This window comes from Arvicanthis niloticus, chromosome 18 (assembly GCF_011762505.2).
Source record: "Arvicanthis niloticus isolate mArvNil1 chromosome 18, mArvNil1.pat.X, whole genome shotgun sequence".
NCBI lineage: Eukaryota > Metazoa > Chordata > Mammalia > Rodentia > Muridae > Arvicanthis > Arvicanthis niloticus.
In genome coordinates, this window is record NC_047675.1 from 20475445 (window position 1) to 20502290 (window position 26846).

General features: G+C 39.8%; 1 protein-coding gene across 1 annotated transcript; it reads right to left on the reverse strand.

Annotated features, from left to right (window-relative positions):
- Positions 1-712: 712 nt before the first annotated feature.
- Positions 713-25024, reverse strand: LOC117722885 (carboxylesterase 1C). Its single transcript, XM_034522152.2, has 13 exons — positions 24865-25024; positions 24315-24519; positions 21423-21567; positions 17544-17677; positions 16870-17023; positions 14281-14385; positions 12960-13070; positions 9872-10012; positions 8995-9075; positions 7983-8130; positions 6132-6263; positions 1354-1426; positions 713-1066 (listed from the first exon to the last, which is right to left on the reverse strand). The coding sequence occupies exons 1-13, from the start codon at positions 25022-25024 to the stop codon at positions 874-876; spliced, it is 1782 nt and encodes a 593-aa protein (XP_034378043.2). The 3' UTR covers positions 713-873.
- Between the last annotated feature and the right edge of the window lie 1822 nt (positions 25025-26846).

Here is a 26846-nt window from a genome sequence, read left to right on the forward strand (position 1 = left end):
CTTCTATCTGTTGATGAAGTGGCAGGTTCTGGAAGCAGTCTTCATAGCTCTGATATAATTCTAATCTTAGTGAGACCTCACATCCCAAGTCTTGAATTTGGGGTCTTCTTAGTAATCTTGCTTCTCCCAGGTACTGAAAGATCCCTAGTGCCTTCACCCAGGACTGTGTCCTGCACTCCACTTAGGGAAAGTAACACATCATAGCTCTGTTTGCCTGGCCTCAATGGGTCTTCACAAGAGCTCTGGGAACAGCGGCTCCCATGCTATTTTTGCAGAGGTAGTAGGATTTTGTCTCTTTATGTAAAAGAGTTTGTGCAGTATTGTGTGCCTGGCCCCTCAGAGACAGGCTTGGTCCAGCCTTATTATCTGCTGTCAATCTTACTCAGGAACACCTTGCTGACCTCTGTGGAGAAGTCAGTGATGGTTGGAAAGTCCCCTGGCTTTGTGGTTCTCAGGAAATTTATGGTCCTACATTTTCCCACAAGTGGTGTTTGGCATGGGAATGTGACAATGTTGTCTACTTAGAGGTGAATCATGAGGTAATAGTCACATCCAACCACTTCTCCAATCAGCTGTCTTCTCTCACATTCCAGCAAACATTCCCCAAATCTTCCTCTGAACAGATACCTCTCTATGTCAACATCTCTCCTCATCCTCCTACCCCCACACTCATGAGAATAGATTCATCTTCAGGCCAAGACACAACTCCTGATTTGATTTCTAAAAGGAAATTTATTTTCAAGTTGAGATACAAATATCCCCACTGTATAGTTGTGCAGTTTCCTCTGTAAGATCCATCTTTGGTGAATAGCCATCCTTTGTGGAATAGCTCCATCTTTGCTTCTCTGGTCCTGAGCTGGCTGGACCTCCCATTCATTTGTGTTCAGTGTGCTCTGTATGTTCAGGGTGTTCTTTCTGAGGTGGATTCTTAGCCAGGAGCTCAGTCCAGAAAGCTACTTCCTCCCCTTTTAGTTTCTGGGCTTGCTGGGTGGTGGCTCCAATCTGCAGATAACCTTCAGTCTGATCATACTGTGGCCAGTGTGGCAATCCCTCCCCATTAGGGTTCCTGGGAACAGAATCAAATAGAATTGCTCAAGACTGCTCTGTGGCCCTCCATCTCTCTGAGGTCTGAATGCATCCATGGTTTATCTCAGCAGAGACTCTGACAACCTCCATATAGAGCTTACATCTTGTTGAACGGCCCTTCTGGTTCTAGAAAACTCTGAATATAGAACACTGAGGTTTCACAGAATGGTCAGGTCTTTTATCACTCAGACTTCAGAAGTCATCTTTTCTAAAAGGTATGCCCAGCCACACCCTATCCAGCCTTTTAATCTTTGCCACAAGCCTCACCCATTTCGAGCAAAGTTGGCCCAGAATTTCATCACCATCTTGCTGAGGTTGGTCTCCTCTTCTGAGGCACCCTCTGTGGAGAAGGGAAAAAAGTTTTGCTGGTGGAAGTGTGAACCAGATGTAGCTTCATCTGGGAGGTTGTTAGAAAGGCAGAAAGAGATGCTCAGTTCTTAACCACTCTGTCAACAGCTCCAATGTGAGAAGACCCTGGATATTCACTGTGCATGTTTGGGGATTCAGGGGAGTGACTGATCTGTGACCCAGCAGTGGGGATGTGTGCATGCACCCTGAGTCTCCTTTGTTGTTCATGTTCATCTACCTTCCCTTTCTTCTTTGGGGTCAAAATGTCATATTCAGAGTGCCCTTTGTTTTGGAGATTTGTTTCTGAGTCACTTACACACAGTATTATTATTAATAGACTATAAAAGGTATCAGAACTACAAACTATTTCAGCTAGCAAATTCCCATAAGTAGCAAATGATAAGGGTTAAGATACTAAATACATCCGTGAAAAGATTTTTTTAAAAATAACACATTATTGGGCTGGAGAAATGGTTTAGTGGGTCAAGGCACTTGCCACAATTAAAATGTTAGAATCTGAGTTGTACTGCTCAGACTCAGAGTTGAAGGTAAGAAACTTCTCCCACAAGTTGTTCTCTGATCTCTATAAACAAGGGTATGCACACAGTAACACACATACTTACATGCACTTACACACATATAAATATACACATATATACATACATACACACATGTGCACTTACACACATACACACATGTAAACACACTGAAAGGCCCACACATACATTTTTGCACACACACACAAATTTAAATTTAAACATCATGTTATTAACTATATCATAGATCTCCTGTGAAGGTGCCAGCCACACTTTCTGGGAAATGGAAGTAAAACAGACAGTTATGGAAAGATGAGGGTAAGGAGAAGGGTGAAAATAAGATGATCAAGTGAAGAGAGGGAGGCAAGAAGAGGATGAGGAAGGTAATGTGGGGAGAGGCAGTTAAATTAAGGGCCATTTGAGATGTAGAATGGAAACCTAATACAGTCAAAGCTCCCTAAAATGTCTGCATACATGAAGTCAATCTAAATAAAATTGATGACAAGTAAGGGCAGAGACAAAACTCCAAACTCTTGTCACTAAAAGAAGCTTCCAGTACTAGGATTGGGTTACATCCCATTGAGATGTTGTCCAAAGGGGTCTCATGGGAAACCCAAAACAACCCAGTCTCTTATCATAACTCTAGGTTGCTCTCCACAGGTTAATGGGAGGCCCCATTGCTGAAGACAATAACCATACAATTCACTACCTTGACCACAGAGATGTCAAGGTAGTGCCTACAGAAAGCCTTCACCACTCCAGTCTAGTGTCTTTGGTACAGGAAGGTGTTCTAATGTTCCCCAAAGAGCAACACAAACCCCAAGCCAGTTACAACCCCTTTGATCTACAATGATGCCATGTCTGCCAGATGGCACAAAACTTGTGGGAGCAAGCAACCAATGTCTGATTTGACATAAGGTCCATTCCATAAGATGATGGAACCCATACCTGTCACTGCTTGAATGATGAAGAACCTGAAACTAGATAGCCCAAGGCCCTGGGCAAAGGCAAATACTACTGTTGTAAAAAACAAAAAAAGTTAATATATAAATAAAATTTAAAATGTAGCAACAAAAAGATTCCTAATTGCTTTCTGCCATACTCATAGATCAGTTTCTTGCACAGTCACCATCAAAGAAGCTTCCTCCAGCAGAATATTGGAACAAATACAGAGACCTACAGCCAGACATTAATCAGAGAATGTTCTGGAATATTAAATGTGTTGTCTCCACCAAATCCCTCTCTGTAGGATTCAGGGAGCACTTCTGAGGTGGAGATGGAATGAATATAAGTGTCAGAGGTCGTGGAGGACAGTAAGGAGACAAGACCCTAGAATCAACAGGATGGACACACATGTGAACTCACAGACTGAGGCAGCACACACGGTGCCTTCACAGTCGTCCACCAGATGGCAGCCTAGAGCTGAAAAAAGTGGACACTTGCCCCATCCCTAACCCAGTAGCCATCTTTAATTGATAACCACTTGCAAATGAAAATTTAATTTCCTCCAAGGGAGTCTTACTGAGGAAACAAACTTCTTTTAAGGTTAGGCTGCGTACAGGAGATGGCCAATGTGGAACAAACTCAGTGACATCTCTGGAGGTTTTTGGTCTTCTTATGACATTATTATTTTTCTTTAGGAATGTACTCTTTAATTTGTTTCTAGTAATAATATCACACTGTAAGAATATACCTATCACCATGTTGAAGAGCTTAAATAGTAAGTCTATAATAAAAGGCAAACACTAAATACATTGGGAAACAGACTAGAGAGAAGATGGATGTGAACATTTGAAACTATTAGGGCATTTTTGCTATCAAATCTAAAATTTTTGCAATAAAGTATTTTAAAATGAAACAAATCTTTTCTGATAATGTAATCTATAAAGTTACTGTACATAAAATTATTCTTTTCTTATTTTAATATATTTTCTTTTTTTATATTTTATTTACATTTCAGATGCCATGCCCTTTCCCCATTTCCCCTCCCTAGAAATCCCCTATCCCATGCCCCCTTTTCCTTTTTGCTTTTATACAATTTTTAAAAAATATTAATCAAAGGCTTTATAAGTTTGGTAATGCTCAATCAGAAGTGTAACCCAATACCCAACCTAGATATATAAACTATCTTTGACTGGTGGAGACATGTGAACATCTGCCTCCATGCCCCCCCCTCTCTTTCTCTCTCTCTTTCTCTCTCATCACCTAACTTCTCTCCTTCATCTTCTCTCCTCCTTACTCCATCTCTTCCTCTCGGTACTCCTTCCCCCTTAGCTCCTCCTACATATCACCCTTCCTGTTAAAATAAAACTTTTTTCTCACAATACAATTAGAGCATACTTATTCCTAATTGTACCAGTGTGGTACAAGATAGTCCTAATAGGAGACTTAATAACACAAAAGGAAGGATTTAGAAATTTAGGAGGCAGTTTACGTTAATGAAAACAACATCATAGAAACTGGAAAATCACACCCTCATAGAAGCACAAAGAGGGGGGATGGGATAAGGGGTTCCTGGGTGGTGGGGTGAATGGGATAAGGGGATAAAATTTGAAATGTAAATATTACAACCAATTTTAAAAAGGAAAAAAAAGAGAAAAGTTGTTAGAACCAACATCTTGAAAAAAATGTCAGCCCTCTAGGAAAAAAAATTTTTTTTGATACTAAAACTTGTTCTGAGAATTGTATATTGCAGAATACACAGCCTTGGTGTATCTACTCATCAAGCATACTGAGCAGACCTGTCCAAACCTCCGATGTCCTGGAATTCCATCTGGATGCAGTGAAGACACAGCGTCAGAGGCTTGTCAATTTACTCTTCCCCCCAACCCCTTCTAATATCTCAATGCCAGTAATCAGCTTGAAGAAGTTAAAGAAGAGTCAGCGCCCCTATTCCCTGGGCTTGGGGAGTAAGGTGGTTAATATGGGTCTGTCTTTCTAGGGAAAAGTAGTGGATTTGTTGGAACAGGGAGGACTAGCTAGGACTTATTGCATAGCCATAACCTATTGGTAGAAATCTGTATAATTAATATCAAGATGAAGCTATAATTTCTTAAATGATAAAAAATTTACTTTGATTTCAAATTTAAGGTTTTCATTGGTACGGGCTTCTTATTGATATAAAAGTGAGATGAATATTGATACTCTCATGGGCATTGTGCCTGTATAACACATTAGGAATACAAGGCTTAGACCCAGTCCTTCTTTAACTTTTTTAACTGATTTGGGATGGTTAGCCTATGAGTTAAGGGACTATAGCAAATTCATGGTGTTGAGTTTATTGTTAGGGTGTTTTCCATATTTTATTTAGAAATAGCTGAGAGGAGTTAACAGACAACAGTCCAGGTTACCTTACATGGGTAGTTGGTTTTCTTATGACATTTTAAGGCTCCGCCTTTATTTAAAAACCAACATGTTACTTTTACTTTTATTTATTTTTATTGATATGTATTTTTCTTTTTTCTTTCATCCTACAGATCCTGAATATATATTATGGCTTTCATGTCAATGTTTTAATAGAATTCTTGAGTGTGCAAATGAGAAATTCTCTGTTTCTTGTGCATTCTCTTGGGCTCTTTTCCTTCAGCTTGTTTTATCCTTTTCCAATGTGTTAGTTTTTATTATATTTATTTTATTATTATTCCTTAGAAGCCTGTTTGTTTTCTAATGAGAGACAGAAAGTGGGTGGAGCTACATGGGAGAAGAGGTGTGGAGGAACTTGGGTGGGTGAGGGAGGGGAAACTGAAATCAGAATATAGTATGGGAGGAGAAGAGTCTATGCTCAATAAAAGGAAAATATACATTGTATGTATGAGATATATTTAGGTAGATAAATAGATAGATCATGCAACACTTCAACATATTGTGAGAAATTAAATTGTGGTAATCTAGACCTAGACTTTGTGGGTGATCCACCACCTCTCTTATTGATACCTCAGGTCATGATTCTTAGAATGACTATGGCTGGGTACACATGACCTATCTTTATGTGTGATAGAACAGGAGAATGTTTGGGGACTACCTAATGGAGATCAGTTCTGCTATAAAATGCCAGGAAACTAACATTAGGAGAAAAGGAGAAACTTGCTGAAGACCCCCAAACCAAGACAGGAGAACCCAGTCCTCCTGACTCCCAGAGCACACCTGGCCAAGACCCAATACCTTTTAAAAATGGAGTCCCAAATACAGAGAAGATTTCATCTCCATGATCTCCCTGAATCGTCTGGGGTCTCTTGTCAGACACGAAGCTTGGGCGATACTGAAACTCATACATGTAGGTGGGCACTCCAGCATCTGAGGAGACATGGATTTGCATATGGTTCATGTTATCAGACAAAGACCTGGGTGGCATTGAGGTCTTCATTCCTGAAGAAAACCATTGGTTCCTAGTATAGGACAGAAGCAGATTTTGGAAAGCCTGGTGACCTGCTTGTTTTGCACAGCTGGTTGAGGTAGACCTGGGATGTGAGCCTGATGTTTATGGAATGCAGAATGAGTGGATGCAATGCAGGCAGTTAGCACTTGGTTATGTTCAGTGATGACACATAGTGCCCTTTAATTCTGAGAAGATCTGCACCTGCTCATACTCATCCTTGTTTTGAGCATCTCGAGTGCTAAGATGTATTTCGGAAATGAGGGAGAGATATCAGTTTCCCAGAGAAAAACTTGTGGAGCTTGTTGTCTCTGCTGCCGCCTTGTGAGCACTTGCTGGGTTCCATTAAACTGAAAGATAAGTGTATTGATGAATAACATGGAGGTCAGTGGAGGAAACTTGTGAAGCCATGTTCAGGACAATTTGAGATGGTAATCTTAATTTTTAGGGCATTTTTTTTTATAATGTAGCACAGAAGTTCTGTACAAAAATATTGCTAACAATATGCGTTAAATTTTTCATTCAAAAAAGATATAAACTGTGACACAAAAAAATATATAAAAAAAATCTGGGCTGGAGGGATGACTCAATGATGAAAAGAACTGAATACTCTTCCAGAGGACCTGAGTTCAGATCTCAGCACACACACAGCAACTTACCACAATCTCTTAACTGAAGCTCCAGAATCTGCTGAACTCTTCTGGCCTTTGTTGGTACCAGACACAAATTATGGTGCACAGATTTATAGGCAAATAAACTCATACACATAAACTAAAAAAATATTTTTAAATGAAAAAGATAAAATTGTACATTTGTTATATGAAATCAAAGTATTTTTTTATCAACTTAAAGCCGGTTCTATGGGTATGTACATTAAGACGTACGTTCCTTCTCAGCACTCACAAGTCATTTGCTGGAATGCATAGGCACGAGAGAATCTTGCCTACTTTAGGAAGAACTATGTGTAGTCTCCACTCTGTCTATGCAGGCCTGAGTTACTGATGGACAATCCTGTGAGAGATCCAAACCCAGTTCTCACCATCCCTAACCAGTGCACACCAAGATAGACAAAGGCATACCAAGGAAATTGAAGGTCTCTACACTTCCTCTCCTCATGCTTCTTTCTACTTTTTCTGGACTTTCTCATTAGGAAGGGGCTCTGTTGAAAGTTAATCCTGTTCCTGACCCTGGATTTTTATTCATTTTTTTTGGGGGGGGTTGGTTTTTGCAAGGAAATACTTCATGTAACACAGTCTGGAATTAAACTCCCTCTGTAGCCAAAGAAGATCTAGTCTTCTCTCCCCGGCTCCTAAATGCTGGAATTACAAACATGTACCACTAGGTCTGACTTATAAGGTTACTCAGGCTTGAATGCAGGGTATCCTACATTCCAGTCAGACACTCTATCAACTGAGTTACATTCCTAACTTTATGGTCTATAAAGGTATATCTACATATATAAACACATAGACACAAAAACACAGACACACCTACACACATACATACATACATACATACATACATACATACACACACACACACACACACACACACAACTGTGCTGAGAAGTGGGTAAATCATAGACATGTTATTGTGTTCATGTCCTCTAATTTAACACATAAGACTCACATAAGACTCACCTCTGAGGCTATGGGACAATAGCACAGATGGGATACCAAAAAATATATCTCCAAACATTTCCAGGAGAAGGTCTCTCTTTTTGCCAGGGTCATCTGTTCCTTTTAAGTACTTCTCAATGACTGCTGGAATCATACTTTCAGAGATGTTCTAAAATGGATCAGAAAATGACCACTCCCACCTGGATTCAATGCACCTGCTGCAGTTAAGATGAAGTCATGACTCATGGACCAATTGGGCTTTGTGCCAAACTAGCCTGCTATACTAGGGAAGATTTTTTTAGATCCACCTGCTGTATGTCATTACATTTGGAGGTCAGGTGTCTGATAATTATGTTCTTTCATTTGCTGTGTTGAAAAAGACCCCTTTGCCTGGTACTACCTGACAGCATAGAAACTGTTGTCTAGTGAATAGTATGGCCAGTTGTCTCTAGAGGAAGTCAATATTCAGTATCATCCCCTGTTCTATAGGTGAAAGACACCTTTTGTACCCTAGCAAGTAGAATAGGCTACATCTAGGGAATGGAATAAAAAGAGACATGATTCATGAGGGTGGCTAGTCAGCAAATATTTTGTTTTAGCTGTACAGAGTCCAGTATATCTATTCATCGATCTACTGATAACAGTATCTCGTGCATCAGAAAAGCAGGGAATCTACAATTTGTAACAGTCACAATACCCAACTATCTGATATTCTTTCTAACTACTTGGTCTTAGACCTCTAATGTATAAACCTGATGGTCTTTGTTGGTCACAGAATCACTCTTTCCAGGTATAAAGATTTCCAAATAAATCTTTTCCCCCTAGAAACTTGTCCTGAACATATGGGGAGCTTTGATTGGTGAACAAGGAATGTAAGTTTGTTACATTGGGATTCAAAGAAGATGGAGTAGAAAAGTGGGATGGGGTATCCCAGTCATCACCATGGTTTGAAGCCATTGAATTTGTCAGTGCTTAAAATATATAACAGACTCTTTTTCCCCCAACCAATTCCCATGATTCCCTAGACTCTTACAAGTTCAGAGTGGAACCTCTTCAAGAGGAAACTGGCCATTTTCTCATTCATATTGTCTTCAGAGTGTAGATTTCCCATCATCTGTTAAACACATGGTAAAACATTAGTGAATCCCAGTAAATTAAGAAAAACCAAACAGACCAACCAAGAAAACCCAATGAAATAAAGGTGCTTAGGGGACAGTGCTAACAGATATGGGAGTTTATGATTCTGAAAAAAAAATCAACAAGCAAAAGAAATAAATTTATATGAATAAAGCTAAGCCATACAAAGAACACAGTCAAGTGACTGTATTTATTACACTAGGAGTCGAATCAAGACAGTAGAGCATTCAGGTCAGCGTCATGTAGAAGCCAAAAGCTCAGGGACAGAGGACACAGGCCACACACCCTCAGACTCCAGTGACATGGGAAAGAAGACCTAGCATTGTGTTTGTGTCTATGTTTCTGTGATGCCCCATGAGGTCCTTCTGCAGAACTCTGGAAATGTGCTGACCCTGTCCACATTTGCACTCAGAGAACTGCTTGGGTCTCAGTGTGTCTTTTAGCACTGGAAGCCACAGTGCAGTCTGATACCAGGGCCCTAAAATGCCTACTTGAGAGGTCTCAGCATTGCTGAGTTTGATGGTGGTCAGTCAGGGCCCTAAGTCCTCTTGAAAAATTACTTTAGAATGTTTCCAATTATTAATCCTTCCTCTGGCCCAGATATAAATTAGCACTCCAAAGAACTTCATCAAGGACTCTCAGAACAAGTTTACATGGAAAGTTTTAAGCGTCTTTGAATGGTAGTCATCTGGGTGCCCAAGCCCAAGATCAGAACAGGGAGGATGATTATTGAGCTTCTGTAGAGTGTATCTAAAAGGTCTGTATATTCTCACCGTTGGAATAATCCAACCAAACTCTTGCTTGTTGAAGCCCACTATGTAGGGCACAGCATTGAAACTCTTCTCAGCCAAGATCTCTTCTGGGTCCTTTGGCAGCACCTTTCCATCAATCACAGTGAACATCGAGGTATTGTACTAGAAAAAACATAAATACAGTACATATGAATATCATACCTTTGATCCATATCAAAGAGGGGTGCAGAGCCTCCTTGCTTGTCTGAGAGCTTGATAAGCATAAAGACCCCTGTGTCTATGGCCACAGAAACCCTAGAGACAGTGGCTGAGCCTAAGAGACTTCAAGATCAGAACTATGAGGTGGGGGCCAGCAGTGGCAATGCAATGGTGCTAGGAAATTGGGGAGAGAATTCTCACTTATTAATAAGGACTGATTACCTATAATTATTAATATCTAAGTCTGTTTGCTTCTTGGGATATATAGTTGGCTTTGAGAAGTACTGAGCTCATCACTTGAGAAGACTGACCTGAAACCTTGTTTCTATTTAGAGAACTAAAATACCACAGCAAGCAGCAGATTCTCTCCTATAGGCTGATAATAGAAAATAGAAAATATTACCTAGGCATAATCATTGCCACCTTAAAAAAAGCTGATTAGTGAAAAGAGAATATTCTATATCTCATGAGAGGAACTGATTTCTGAAGGTAGATGACACACTAGACACACAAAGCCAGTCTTTTTGATATCTGGAGTGGTATCTTTGCAAGAACACCATACACAACTGAAGAAAAGACTGGGCATTTCTAAACAGTAGGAAGGAAATAGATCTAGTGAGCTAGAAGCGTTTGTACAGGGCTCATTTCAGGAAAGTCACAGTGGCCTGGACTTGGAGGAATTCTCTGAGATAGTGTTGGGGGGGGGGTCTCAGAGTAGAAATATTTTTTATGTATAATATATGCACATTTTTATACTTTGCTAAAATTCCATTGTGCATGCATAATATAATTTCATTATTCATTCTTCTCTTGGTAGACAGACATGTGATTCCATTTCTATGCTATTATGAACACTGAGGTAACAAATATAGAAGTGGACAGGCAGAAAACAACAAAAATTAATTGTTTAAAATGTTTCAAAATAAAACCTAATTCATTTATATATATTCCTAGTTAGCCTTTAACAGCCTAGTTTCACCCGAGAAGGGATTCACAATTAGGAAACTATCAGAATAATATTGGTTTGTGTTTTGTTGTCCACAGTGGGCAGCATCATTCCCTAAGCTATATAAGAAAACTAGCTAAGTATGTGTCTTTCCATGAGCCAGCAAGCAGCCTTCCTCCATAGATTCTGCTATATTTATTTCCTTAGCTGAACAGGCCTGTTTGAGATCCTGCTTCATGTCTGCCCTCAATGATGAACCATAGCCTAGCGGTGTAACACAAATAAACCCTTTACTCCACCAAACTGCTTTAGATCTGAGGGTTTTAATCACAGCAACAGAAAGGAAAGTAGAACAGAAATATACGTGGCACCTTCCTGGAGCTTAGAGCTGTTTGAGGGGAGGGTACTATCTCAATGCACGGAATGTATGGACTTAATGTTGTAAGCAAAGTTGGGCTTTTAAGAAGGGAAATGGCTTTTATTCTCAAGGAGCAAAGAGAGTAAAAAGGGAAAGCAGAGGCAGAAGATTTCAGGAAGACAGACAGGAAGGGCCTGCATGAATGGGCACCTGGGAGTCAAAGGAAGACACTGGCATCTGCAACCATCAAACCCACAGAAGGGCCACTACTGCTCAGGAATATGGATAGCTGCTTGTTGGGCCACATGGTTTGTCCTCTTGAGTCAGGGAAGCTAAAGACATCTTCTCTTCTGTATATCTCACACCCCACAACCTACTTTTCAATAAGTTTAGCCAGAAATTCCTTCAAAGATTTCTTTACTCCAGCCACATCTCATCATCTAACTCCTCAGTCCCTGGTATGATGCAGAATGCCTGCAATGCAAAGACCTGACCCCTGCAGTGCAGAGATCTGCCCTCCTGCAGTGCAAAGCCTTCCCATCAATCTCCTTGCACTTTCCCAGGCATTGGTTTCTATAGTGCATTTCTTCATTGCACTTTGTGTTAAGGTTTATACCTACAAATTTGGGAGGCTGACATAGGCAGATCACAAATTTCTAGACTACTGAGTAAGATCCTGTCTCAAAAGAACAAATAAACACAAGACATTAAAATGAAAAAGACCAGTGTTCAGAGCTCACTGATCATGTCTCATGTTGATTCATAATCCAACTTTCTTAGCTGAAGCAGACCCTTCTACATTGGTAACTTCTTTAAGCCTGCTTCTTCCTCATTGCATTTGAATTTGAAGGGAGGAAAGCAAAGGGAGAAATGTAATTATAATATCAAAAATAAAAAAATAATACAATTGGTGAGTGGTATGTATATATTGACAAACAGACAAAAACGCTTTTTCATAGGTGAAGAATGATACATTGTTTGGATGGTTGAAGGAATGAAAGATATGTGTTTATCAGCTCATTCATGAATGAGGGACATACTGAAAATGTAGTAAGAAAATTATAGATATATTTCTACCCAATTGATGAAAAGATATGAATGAACAGAATGTTTGGCAGTATGAATGAATGAATCAGATGAATAGATGAATGACAGGGAAATAGGCGGCTATCCTAGGACCATACATTCTAGAGATGTTGGCTACTACTATGTTATAACTTAATTTATATATTAACCCATAGATATGTGACACTTTTCTGAAGAACTCCTAATTGAATATTTTTGAAAGTCATGATAGTAGTGTTTGGTTTTAAAACTATGGAAAGTCTTATTCATGAAAATGTGACAAGAATGTTCAATAAGCAAGCTTTGATAAATTTGAAAGATTTTCATATAATTCTTCATCATGGGATATGTAATTAGACTAAGTTTTGACATTTAAGGTGTTTCCAAAATAGGAAATGAAATTCCCAGTTGGGGTCAAGGTGTTGACACTGTTTCCAAGAGCTAAGAAATTGTCCGCTTAGAGTCTATCCAGAGCAATAACAGCAAAAGAAATAGTTTGGGGCCAAGGACACAGAACAGTGGTGAGAATAAAGGATACACACTAGTATCAGTCTTGCTGAGATCTCCAAGAGCTCGTGCTCTGTCTTCTGGCGTAAGCACTGAACCATGGCAGCTGATGAGGTGTCATTACACCCAGAAAGAGTAGCAATTATCTGAAAAAGATCACAAGCAACATCAGAGGTCAAGAGTAATGACTATATGTTCTGTCAATGTAGACAGTAGATTCTAGTTTATTCTCCTCCTTCTGCTTTCCCTCTTCCATTCACCCCACCTCTCCCCTCACTACTTCCTTCTTTTTTCTTTCATTCATTCTTATTTACGTTGATGATGATGATTATGAAGTTTTTGTGATAAAATTCTACTAAGTACTATGGCTAGCCTAGGACTTACAACGTAGATCAGGCTGACCTCAATCTTTCATTTTTTCTTTCTGTCTTTGTTTCCCTAGGTATTTGGATTATAGTCATGCATCACCAGGTTTTTTCTCCCATTGTATTTTGTTAGGTGCTAGAGGGTTTGTTTTGTACATAAATAGGCATTTCTCAATTTATGGCTTTTGACCGCTTTGGTTTAGTTTGCAAAGATGTAAATGTATCCCACATATTAGATATTTACATTACAATTTCCAACATTAGCATGATTACTGTTATGAAGTAGCAGCAAAAATAATCATATGGTTGAGAGTCAACCCTACATGAGAAACTGAATTAAAGGTTCTCAGGACTAGAAATATTGAGAACCACTGCTCTAAATTAGCAGATGTAGATACTATATCCCACAGAGTATTGCTTTTGTTACTAATTGGAATAATGAGATGAGCTTGTTATGTCACCTATGTGCCTGCAAGTGTCTGTGTGCGAGTGTGCATGTGCATACATGCCTACACACACACACATCATACACACACACACACACACACACACACACACACCCCACTGGGCACCATGTTCTCTAACTTGAATGCATCAAAAGAGGCCATTTGAGGTCTGTTTGGTTTCATACACTACCTCTCCTGCTCACTAACTACTTGGCTTCAGGTGAGCTACAAATATGTGTGTGTTTGTGTGTGTGTGTATGTGTATAGATTATAGATATACATTGATATAGATACAGATATAGATAGATATCCTCATATTCCAGTTCCTGTGCAGAATCACAGGGCGTCTGAGCAACATGATTCACATGAAGATACATTAGAACTCGCAGAATGTGCCTTTGCTCTGAACCAAAAGGTAGTCCTTCTGCCCAGCTATTGTTACTTTAAGAATTGATTATCTCAGCTACACCCCACAGTCAGAAAATCCAGAGGAGATCCAAGAAAAACTCAGAAAGCAATGCAGATATGCCCAGATTGAGACCTACTTCATTCACAGTCTGGATATTCTTCTTGGCCAGGGTTGAAGTGAGGATCACACCACTTTCAGAAATGGCTCTGTGGAAGAGGTTTTTGCCCAGAGGAGACAAGACCTGACAGGGAGAGAAGATTTTATTCTCCTAAGATGAGTTTTGTGGTTAACATCAAATTAAAAGGGAAAATCTACAATCACCTAGGAGTAAACCTGTTAACAAATCTGTGGGGGAGTTTCTGTATCAGATTAATTGATGTTGGAAGATGTCTTATGGCAGCACCATTCCTATCCAATACCTAGGCCTGATTTACATAGGAATGCTGACTTACAGGTTCATCTGACCAAGCTAAAGGCAACCAGAGAATAAAACAAGCTACAGTTAAATCCCAGATGTTTGAGCAAAACTAAAGTGGATTGCCCCAATCTGGAGTTTCCCAGTCTGCATCCCATATACCCTTGTGATCTTGCAAGTTCCTACAGATGAATTCTGTTACACTTGGAAAGATATCACACTTGTTTGATTTCCTCATACATGTTAAAACACATAGTTTTGAAGACCAGAAGCTGTCAATGAGTTGGGCAATAGCATTTTTGCTTCTGATCTGAATCCTCTTTATGGGTTCACGTGACCAATCACCTAAGCTCTCATTGTCATGACTTCCATTCTGTGGTAAATTGCATCCTTAAACTGTGAATCAAAATAAACTCCTCCTTAAGTTGCTTTGATGGCTATTTCTCCATAGTAAGGAGAAAAGTCACAGATCATAGGAATCATGGCACACTTGCTGTTTAGGGCTCCCCCTATCTCCTAGCCATGCATTTGGTGACCTTGGTGCTTCATGAATAAGACTGCTTCTCACCTATTCTAGCCCAACTCCTGGACAGCTTATTATTCTGATGTTTCCCAGCAGCATCTCAGCAGAGTGTGTCATGAATTCAGAGACAGAGACAGACTGGAAACGCACTACAAGTACCTATCATGGCAAATCCAAACTATTGGAAAGACATTACCAATGAAAGGCTTGGTAATGCGTACCCATACAAAGTGTCTTACTCTCCAATGTTCAGAATTTATCCTAACACTAAAGATCACAGAGACCTGTGAACATTTCTCAGAAAGTATATGCATTTTTCAAATAGTAAACATTGTATTTAGCCTAGGGTATTAATATACTCATGTAAAAATTAGATTCATTTTTATAATGCCGTATTACTCAATTATCGACAGGTAGTAATATAGAAGTGGGGTTACTAATAAGGACAATATTTATATGTTAGTATATTACAAGAAGCCTTTTTTGGACAAAGGAACTAAAAAGCCGACATTGCTGCATATGTACAGAAAATGAGGCAGAGGTTATGGATGGAGGATAGATGATGCATGATGAATAAAGAGAAAGGTATGGTATCTCATGTAATTCTATATATGTCCATGAATGTATATGAAACTTTAGAAAAGACTGAAAAAAATGTAACAGCCATGTGACAATCCCTGAGTAGGTTGTTATGTCAGACTTTATACTTCACTGGGTGTTTAATAGAGTTTTTTCCTTACTTAAAAATCTTTCTGAATCCAGGGGGTTGTTATCTGTGGATGTGGCCACTAGAAACCTAACTTGGGTTTTTTGGAGGAAGTGCAGGCAGTCAGTCACTGAGCCATGTCGTCAGCCTTCCCACACCTCTTCTTACATTCTTCTAAATACTGATCATGTTCTTTTCTTACTAAGACTTATGTCTATATTGCATGAAATAGTTAATCATTTATTTTAATGTTGTGTGCAAACAAACGTTCACACTTTAAAACATTGCAACTCAAATACAATAACCGATTAATATTCTAATTTTTTCCTCTGAGAAATTAAGTAGAAAGCCAGTGTGTATTAGTTCAATGGCTAAATATCTGCTCAACTTTGAGGAAGGTAAGTTTTTTTTTTTTTACAGCTCCCAGAACATCTGTAGCTTCTGTCACTGTTCCTATGGATCAATTCCACACAGCAGCAAGACACTTCATGTGCCCAGCCTATGTCTGTGTTCCACATCTTCTGCTCTACCCTTCCCCACTGGATCTTCCATCTTTCCTAACCTTCTTTTCTTTCATCTGTAAGATAACCTGATGCTGCCTTCTTAAGCTCAGGGGAAGGCCCACTCGGATCTTGGGTCTTGAATTTTGTTCATGTAATGATGCAACTTCAACCAAAATAAGGACACTTGGTCCAACTTATTGCTCCTCTCCTCTCATTTGTAGTGGATACCCATCATTGCATCTCAGAATTTGTAGAGTGAGACCTAATATTAAAATGATTAGGAAGGAGAATGAGATCAACCAAGTGAGAAGAGAAGCTGGAGGTGTTCATGGCTCTAGGACTAAAAATAAATAATAATAACTAAAGTAAGCTTATAAGCAAAAGAGAGCTAACTATACACCTGAAGCTGTTCATCATCTGATGCTGTACAGAAAATAGAGTCAACCTGTACACAGGTGTTAAATGAAAGATGTATTGGGCTGGCTGATTTTTAATAGGTTCCCTCCTATTTATTCCACCTCTAGTCCCCAGTAGCCATATCAATCCCCAGCAAGGGGTATGGTGACAAGAATACTTACAAGAACAGAGACACTGACACCTCCTGATGACTCTCCAAAGATGGTCACTGAATCTGGGTTCCCTCCAAAGTTCGCAATGTTATCCTGGACCCAGCGTAGTGCAGCCAGCTGATCCAAGTGAGCCCAGTTCCCCGGACTGTGTTCATCACCCGTGCTGCAAGGTGACAGGGTAGAATGGGGTCAGAGATTTCAGGGCAAAAGTCAGAAGAGGCAGATAGCCTGGAGATGTTCAATGAGCTTTTCAGAATCAGGTTGGACAGTACATCACACATCTGGGGGACTTTACCTGCTTGTATTCCCAACAGCGTTGCTTTATGTGGGTCTCTACACTCATTCTAGAAACTATGTACTGCACTGAGGAGCCATAGTGCATCCAACATTGCCCAAACAGATAAAGAACAAGACAAACAAAACCTCTGACTATGCTCAGCTCACAGTGGAGAACAGAATCAAGTAGACTAGAAGAGAGTATGTCAGCTAGCAGAAAAAATACAATGTGACCAATGAGGGTCTGTAAGGTAGCATTTCATCTGGGAATATCCTGTTTGAAGCAGTAACTATTGGGAATGAGAAATAATATCTAGCCAATCTTGGGTGTTTGTTTCATTAATTGAGCAAAATGAACCAAAGCAAAGACTAATTAATATGCAGAGAGGAAAAATCTAGTCTCTTACCTAAATAATCCCCAAATACCCAGGCGATATTGAATGGTTACCACCACCACGTTTTCATGAGCAGAGAGAGCTAGTCCATCATAGGTTGATGCTCCACCTATCATCAATCCACCTCCATGGATCCACACCATTACCTGGACAACAATAAAGCCACACAGACAATAGATTGAAGAATTGGGACCACTACTGAGTTCGTCTGAATTGTTTGCCTGTATCTAGGCTGTGACTGGAGGTCATTGACCAAACCACACTAGTTCCCAGGAAGATTGCAAAAGGCTGACTCTTTTTTTTTCTCTTAAAACTCTCCAAGATGAGGTCCAGGATGACATGACACTCGGTAACCCCACCCTTTCTTCTCATCTCTCACATCCTCCTAAGACACAGCATTGAGATTATCATGAGACCTGTAAAGGACAAGGGTGCTGTCATCAGCCTGCAATCATATCATTTCACAGAAAGAACTTCAGGCAACTGGACGTGAACAAGAGACAGACTTTGTGGTTCATCTTAGTCTCATCCTATTTAACTCATTAAATTTTTTTTATGTTCAGGGATTGTCTGGGAAAACACCTGCTACCCTAATGGCATCCCTTCCTAGTGCACCTGTTCTTAAGCCTGAATCTTCCCACTATGCTACTCCCATCTCACATCCACTTCATTCAAGATGTCATTGGTCATTTGGCTACCATTATCTCAGAATCTACAGTGTTTCAGACTCTCTGATGAAACTTGAGTAGAAGAAGGAATATAATAATTTAGAATTCATGTTCTTTGACTTAAATAGCATGTAGATCAGGAAAGAAATGAGGGTATTTAAAATAGTATTGTGATAATGCAATTAATTTGAGAGAATATCTTGGGGATACAATGAACCAAGGACTGGTCTATGCACTATAAATAGTAACCTCTTCATATGGTAAGGAATAATATTTTCTTGTGTGACAGATAAGAAAAGGAGGAGAAGCTTCCTGCTAAGAAACTACAACCAGTAAGAGAATGCTGCAGGGCTTGATCCTGATGCTAGTTCCTATCAGCCAGATGCTGAGCTGATCAACACCTGCAGTCCATGACCAGAGTGTAGTGAGACAGCTCTTGAATCATGAGGCAGACCCTCCTGTAGGTCTGACTAGTGTGTCAGCCTGGATATTGGCTCTCAGGCAGAACTGTGATCTAGTGTGTCACTCATTGAACTTTTATGTGACAATTCCAATGTGAGGAAACAGGCTGAGAGGTTGAGTAAAGGCGCTGTTCTCTCATCTTTTTCAGGGCAGATCCAGGTTTAATACTCAGAACTCGGGCTCTAGTACTTGTGTCTGAAGCTAGAGGGTCTCCTGTTTCCATGATCTCAAGAATTTTTTCCCCTCTGGATGACTATAGCCTCCAAGAAAGTTAAATCCTGCATATCTAGGAGTGAAGACTGAGTCTGAGTGTAATGGTTAATGATGTCTTGAAGAGGTTATGATGTACTTATTTAGATCAGTTGGAATGGTCCCTGAAAGCATGGGTATGTGGGAACAGATCAGGCCCCAAATTTGACTGTTTAGGTACCTGAATCTGTGGATCAGGTAGGGTGAGTAAAGCTTCCAAAGGTCTTATTGCCTGGCCTGCTAAGGTTCTACCATCTTCTTATTCCAACAATTGCTGTTGGCTTCCTGATAAAGGGTGTCAATGGTCTAATGTTGAGTGGAGCTGATAACAACCATGGAGAATCATGAACAGATGCATGTTCTCCTTGTGCAGGAAGCCATCTCAGACACAGTATCCTCAGGCATTTATTGCTATTACCATTTTCCAAATGAGGGACTGGATGCACAGAGAGGATTGACAGCTTCCCCAAGGACATATATCCAGAAAAATCCATGGTGGGTAGTACTTCTATTTCCAAGTCCATTATAAACAACATCATGGGTCCCTTTCCCCATGAGAAGGCCAGATAAGGCAGGCTCCTGTGATGCTCACTTTTTATGACTTAAGGAGTGGGAGTCACCAAGGGTTTTGTTTGTTTGTTTGTTTGTTTGTTTGCTTACTTCCAGGGACTTCTGAACACAGATAACACCAAATCTTAGCATACATTTCCACAACTTTGTCACCCATTCCTGGGCCTCACATAGAGGGTTTTCGAGAAGTATGTTGGGTGCTGACATGGTACAAACCCAGGATTACCTTCTCTAGAAAACTCTTTCCCAAACTTGTCATCTGTACCTGGCAACCTGCCCCTTCTTCTGTACTGTGTTTTCATATGAAATGCTGAATCATTTGGTCATTGGACTGTGCCAAAGACAGCCAGACATGGAAATGGGCCACAGTGAAATCCTGGGGTGCTGTTTCCAGGCAAGGAACATGCTTTTGAGATTGTCCCAACATCCTCCCTTTTCCCTCCCCTTCATGGGAGAGTAAAATTTTTTATCTGTCAATAAAGCTGTCACAGGTGACCTGAGAATAAACCTGTCTCCCCATTCCACAGGCCTTATGAGCATCCACATGAACACCAGGAACCGGTACTCAACATTCTCAGCCTCACTAGGATACTTTCCACCAATTATGCATTGCGCACTTCCCCACCAATCCTTAAGCTCCAGCTTCAAACCATCCCTAAACCTTAATTTAATCCCTTAGACTTAATTTGATTAGAAAAACCAATCCCTAATTCCACCTCAACTATACACACTAACTCATCCAAACTACTAATCAATCAAAAATATATAATAAAATTATTCTTTATTTCATTCCTAATTTCCTTAGTTCTCCTCACTATCCTATACTCTATTAGTCCTGAGTAATCTCAATGATAATAAAAATACCATCAAACAAAGATTACCCAGCCTCTACTATTATTCAAGTCACACAACTATATATTGCTGCAGCCTTAATATCACCTTCTAACATTACACCAACATCATCAATATCATATATTATTCAATCACCTAAGTTACCTAAATCAACCAACTCAACCTCATCATAATAATCGAGCAAATACATTAAAGACAGCTTCACAAAAATCCTACAATAAAAAAACTAAAAAGTAATCAATTAGAACCCCAAGTCTCAGGATACTCCTCAGTAGCCATAGCAGTTGTCTACCCAAACAAAACTATCACCCCCTATATAAATTAAAAACACTATCAGCCCTAAAAATGAACCCCCAAGCCCTAAAACTATTAAACAACCCATGAACTCACTAATAATTATCCCAAGCCCTCCATAAATAGTAAATGTTTCAATGCTAACCCAAGGCACCCAGTTAAAAATGATACACTTAAAACAAAAATATAATTAGTCATTATTTCGACACAGCACTTAACTGTGGCTAATGACATGAAAAACCATTGTTGTAATTCAACTATAGAAACCGAATGACAAACATCCGAAAACCCCACCCTTTACTCAAAATTATTAACCACGCATTTATTGACCTCCCTGCCCCATCTAACATCTCATCATGATGAAACTTCGGCTCACTACTAGGAATCTTCAAATCACCACAGGCTTATTTCTAGCTATACATTATACATCAGACACAACAACACCATTTTCATCAGTAACCCATGTCTGCCGAGACATGAACTACAGATGGTTAATTAGATATATACATGCAAATGGAGCCTCAATATTATTCATCTGCTTATTCCTCCATGTGGGTCGAGGTATGTGTTATGAATCTTACACATTCCTAGAAACATGAGATATCGGTGTAATTCTGTTATTTGCAGTTATAGCAACTGCATATGTAGGTTATGTACTTCCATGAGGACAAACATCATTCTGAGGGCAACAGTAATTACAAACCTACTTTCAGCCATGGCATACATGGCTACCACCCTAGTAGAATGAATCTAGATGCCCAAACTTAAAGTCTGGTCCAATGGTTCCAACACTTACTGGCAATTGACTGTTTTTTGTCAAGTCGGCAGGAGTGTAAATATTCAGGTAGAGACAGTCTTCAGAAAACTCAAGAGGTACACTCTCCTTTCTGGTTTTGAACATATCTGAGAGTAGCTGTGCCATAGATGCCTCTTGGGAGCACCTGGGAGGGGAGAGAATGTGTGAGATTTCATCAGACTGAGCATGCCATCCAGGCCTGATCATGCACTGAGAGATTTGAATCTATAAAAGTAGTTCCTATTATTTCCCTGGAGTCATTGCCATGTGAGAGGTGGGAGCCCTGGAAATCTCTAGGGTCTCTAAGTCCTATGGAGGGAGGAGCAATTGGTACATCTTTTCTACCTTGAGTATTTTGGGATTTTCTGGACCAAGGAGTAAGATAACTGGTGACCCCCCACCCCCCCACCCCTCAGGAGATGTTACTTCTTGCAGTGCCTGAACAGGGCTTTGTCCTTCTTGGCTTTGAATGGTGGTTCATAGTTTATTATGCTCCTCCACAGGTAAACATGATTTATAGTTCTCAGAAGACATTCATTAACCAAGAGAGTTACCTACAATGATAGGCAGCCTGTTGTAGATTGAGATAGGGGAGGACATTGTAGTGGGAGAACCTCAGGAAAGCTAAATTCTGGCCCTGTCTCAAAGATGATGTGCTGTGTGGCCTAATGTAAATTCCTTTCCTAATTTGACCCCAAGCTTCCAGGTTCAGGTGGAGTGAGCAAAGTCTCCAAAGGTTATGTTGAGTGGCCTGCTAAGGTCCAATATCTTCCTGTTCCAACAGCCATTGTCAACTTCTGGATAAAGGCTCTTAAAGTTACAGTGTAGCATGGGATTGAGAGCAGTTACTGAGTTCTCCCAGAGTATTAGGAAGATATTCAGGTTCTCCTTGCATTTGAAGCCATTTAAGGTCAGTTCAGCCTCAGGCATCTATTATTGTTTTTGTTTTACAGCTGAGGAATTGGAGGCAGAGAGCGGTTTGACAGCTGGCTCAAGGACACAGAGGCAGGAATATCATGTTAGGCAGTGTTTACACTTCAGGTAGATTATAAGCAACAGTCCATGTCTCTTGGCAATGAGAAGGTGTGCTTTCACCATCCCTGATGTGTAGAAGTGATGCTGTGTAGGGCCACCATGGCACTAATAACAATCAAAAGTAGAGATGCCTAAATCTCTGTCCTGGGAATGCCTAATTCTCTGTTCTGTAGGGAAACTACATCACTCAGAATAGTGCATTGTATTCATAAACATAGAAATTCACATGTCAAACATGATCATATTTTATTATCATAATAGTTACTATATACAATTATATTATATGTTAAAATATAAAATACATTTTCCTACCATATATATATATATATATATATATATATATATATATATATATATATATGATGCTGATGCATATATATGAATGTGCCAGGTTACCTCCAACACTGTATTTATGAGCTCTGTTTTATTTACACAGACAAAGGCCTTGAAAGCATGAACTCAATTGTTAATAGCAGTTCTCTCTGAGCTGTTGAGTTGCACATGATTGTAACTCTCTTTCACTTCTCTCTCTCTGTGTATGTGTGTGTGTGATAATACTGTCTTACTTTGCATGCATAATGTAAATGCAGCACAGAACAGATATTATTTGCTGTTGAAAGCCATGGAGTGGTAAAAAGGCAGCCAGACTCAGAATTCTGGAAAATGTCAGAGAAACCTTGGGGAAGACACAAATGCTGTCTGATCTGACATTTGTAGGTGTTTGAGGTTCTCTGAGGTGGCTGTGAGGCCATCTGGAATACTTAGGCTTGTTCACTCAGTTGCCAGTGGTGATGTATCAAACCCTTGATAATTGCTTGTGAGTAGGTAACTAGGTAGATCTGGGTGTGAGAACTTGCAGTCATCTTTACTATTCTCTTCACCCACAAGTCCACATCCACCACACTCCTAAGCAACACTAAAGTTAAAATCAGAATACTGTAGCATCTCACTTCTCATTCCCCTCATCCGATCAATTACTATTCTCCAAATCATTGAGGATATTCTAGGATATTATATATTTGATCCACATACTTCTCATTTTCTCTTTCCATTAAATAAGATAAAAGATTAACAATACAGTTTTGTTTCCCTTAGTGGTTTCTGAAAATCAAGAACATTACTGTTTCACCATAGGTTCTCAGTAAGTTTGTGCTAAGTAAATGGTTTGGAAAACTACAAATGTACTTTTTAACTAAACCATCTTTAAGGACTCATGATGCTCTCAGGGATACCAGTAATTGCTGTTAATATAGTTAGTCAGAGGATTGCCTTGTCTCCATCCTACATCACCGAGATCTCACAGTGAGGTTTGGTGTGTTGCTATCTATGTATTGTAAAGCTAAATACTGACTCTTTTTGACTCAGGGAAGAGGGGATCCTCAGGTATAGCAAGTGATGCTATGTAAACTTGTCTCCCAAATTATCCTTGATTTGTTAATAGTGATGCCTACAGCCCATAGTGGGAAGAGAGGTAAACAAAATTTCAGTTCCTGGGCTTGGTGTCTGAAGCAGGAGGAGACAAAGCAGGAGAGGGAGAAGAGATAGGAGAGAATGTGGAGAGAGGATAAGATGCCATTGGGGAGATAAATCATGAAAGTGTGTCCATGAGGGCTGGACAATTGGTGTGAGAGCAGCCCAGGGTTATTTATATCTCAGGGTTATTGATATGTAAAAAAATAACTTAGAGATGAGATACCTACCCTGCTCTAGTGCTTTAAAATCTTACTATAAATTTAAAGTTTTTATGTCTTCTATCTAGGAACTAAATGATCCAAGGCATGGTAGAAACCCCCAATTAACATTACATGTTTCCCACAGCACAAACCCACGGAAACAGTTCCCATCCCTGTGGCTTACATAGCAGGGTAGGAGGTGGCATTCTTCACGAAGCTCCAGGGCTCTACAGGCTCTGGTGGAGCAAACCTCAGGGATCCAAGAGGGGGCTTGGCAAAGGGGACTCCCAGGAAGACGGCCACTGGCTGTTCAAATCCTTCTAAGCTGATGTACTTCCCCAGGACTTTGCCTTGAGTGGTGTCCACCACGGGTGGTGAGGATGAGTGTCCTGATAGTCAAGAAAACAAGAGAACACATCAGAGGGGAAAGAGCAAACCTGGATTCATGGTTGGTTTAGTCACTTTTAGGCTTGCTCCATTGATAGTCATTTGAATCTTCTAAGGTTTCATTTCCTTCTGAGATTAAAGATAGTGCCAACTAAATAGTAATCTGTTTAAAGGTATAAAAATAGCCAGCTTATGCCAGTACAAGGGTTATTGCTCTCCTTTGTGCCTGCCATATATATATATATATATATATATATATATATATATATATATATATATATCCCTGTATATTTCGAGGACAGAGTTGCAAATGAGCAACCCAGTGTTTGTAATCCAAAAGAACTTACCCCATATTGGGCAAGCAGCAAGAGAAACCCAGACCAGAGCACAGAGCCACATGGTGGTAGAAGAACAGGAGCTCTGGGAGACAAGGAGGTGTCTGCTGCTCAAATAGAAAGCTGTGTTCCTGCCTCTTTGCTGTGGACCTGCCTCTATAGCCATTAGCATAATTACATAAAGCTCTCCCTCCTCCAAAGAGCTCCCAGATGCTTGTTAGGACCTCCAAGCCACACCCACTAAGAATTTACTCTTCTTTATCTTTAAAGACACTACCCATGCTCTGATCCAAAATGGCCATGAACTCATCCAACCTCTTATGCAAACACTTTTAGTTCAGTGCACCTTGAACTTCCCAAGGTAAGCACCAGCAAGCAGATGCATAGAGTCAGGAAGAAGCCTTGAGTTAGGATTCCCACCACAAGCTTGAAAATTAAGAGCATGTTACATCCCCAGAGTTGTCCAGCTGGGAACAATACACAATTCCCAGCTTCCATGGAGTGCCATTTTTTAGAAAACAGGCTCTCAAGATTAGAAGTTTTCTAATTCCACTTTTCTGCCAATGTCTTTTCTGATGCTATTTCTGCCAGGTGGCCTGGCTTGCCAATGTATACCTTCTCTGTTAATGATCTCACTGCTTTCAGAGCAGGTGTGTTTAGACATAATGTTTGTATTAGTTACTTCTGGTTGTTGTGATGAAACACAAAGAGCAAAGGCAATGTAAGGAAGAGAGAGTGTCCCTAGAAAGAGAAGTCCATGATGGCAGAGCAGAACCATGGGGACACCTGGCAAGCAGGATGCTTGGAAAGGAAAGTCAAAAGCTCATAATACGTACATGCAAGCTCACAGCAGAGAGTGAACTAGAAACGATGAGAGGCTTTAAACTATCAAAACCTACCTCTGTTGGCATACTTCTTCTAACATGGCTACATCTCCTAAATATCCTCAAACAGCACCAGAAACCTGAAACTGATCTCTGGATTTTGAGGAGGCTCCCATCACTTTCTTGGTATGCGAGGCAAAACCGACCAGTAAAGTGCTAAACTTAGCACAGCTAAGAAACACAATACAAAAAGCATTTTTGTCTAATTCTACTAGGAATCTGCGAACTCACACATCAAGTCTGATGGGTTTGGACTGTATCTGCAAATTGTACCTGCTACACCACTCCAACACAGCCTGCTGTAGGACACATCCCAGGTAGAGAGAGAATTCAAAACTTTCCCAACAAATCAGCTAAGGTCTAATATATATTTTTAAATCACTTGTACTTTTATATCATTTTGTGTTTTGTTTACTTTTATTTTGTTTTTCACTTTTCTTTTTCCTTTCTTTGTTTCTGTTTCTTTGTTTCTTTATTTTCTGAGACAGGGTCTACTAGGTGTCCTTGGTTACCTGGGACTCATTATATACATCAATTATACAGAAGGCTGCCTTTAACTTTGCAGATCTCTAGCTCCCGAATGCTGGGATTAGAGTCCCATGACACCACAGCAGAATATAATTATTTTTCAATTTTTATTTTTTCATGAATATTTCTTACTGCTTTTGTTTAGTTTTATGATTCTTGTTAGATCTTAAGACTGATCATTCTGGTTTTTACACCCATCGTATTATTGACTTTCTACTGTTCTATCTTTTCCCTACCTCATCTCTCTCTTACTGTTTCTCATTCCCCCTTTTTTTGCCTCTTAACTATAACTTTGTATAGCTTTAATCATCTTTAAGCCCTGAGAATGCTAAGAATATCCTAGCTTCATTTTTTATCTACATTCCTGCCTCTATATTTTCCTTCAGTTCATATAATATCTATTATTCCACAGCCTGTTTCCATTCTATCCCCAACCTTATCAAATAATAGCTCATTCCATACCATAATATCCTTGTTCCTCTACCCTCCTCCAGCTACTAAGCCCCAAAGATGAATGTTCTGAAGTGGCTATTATGACATTGGCATGTTGGGTCCATCCAGATGTTGGGGTGGCTTCCATAG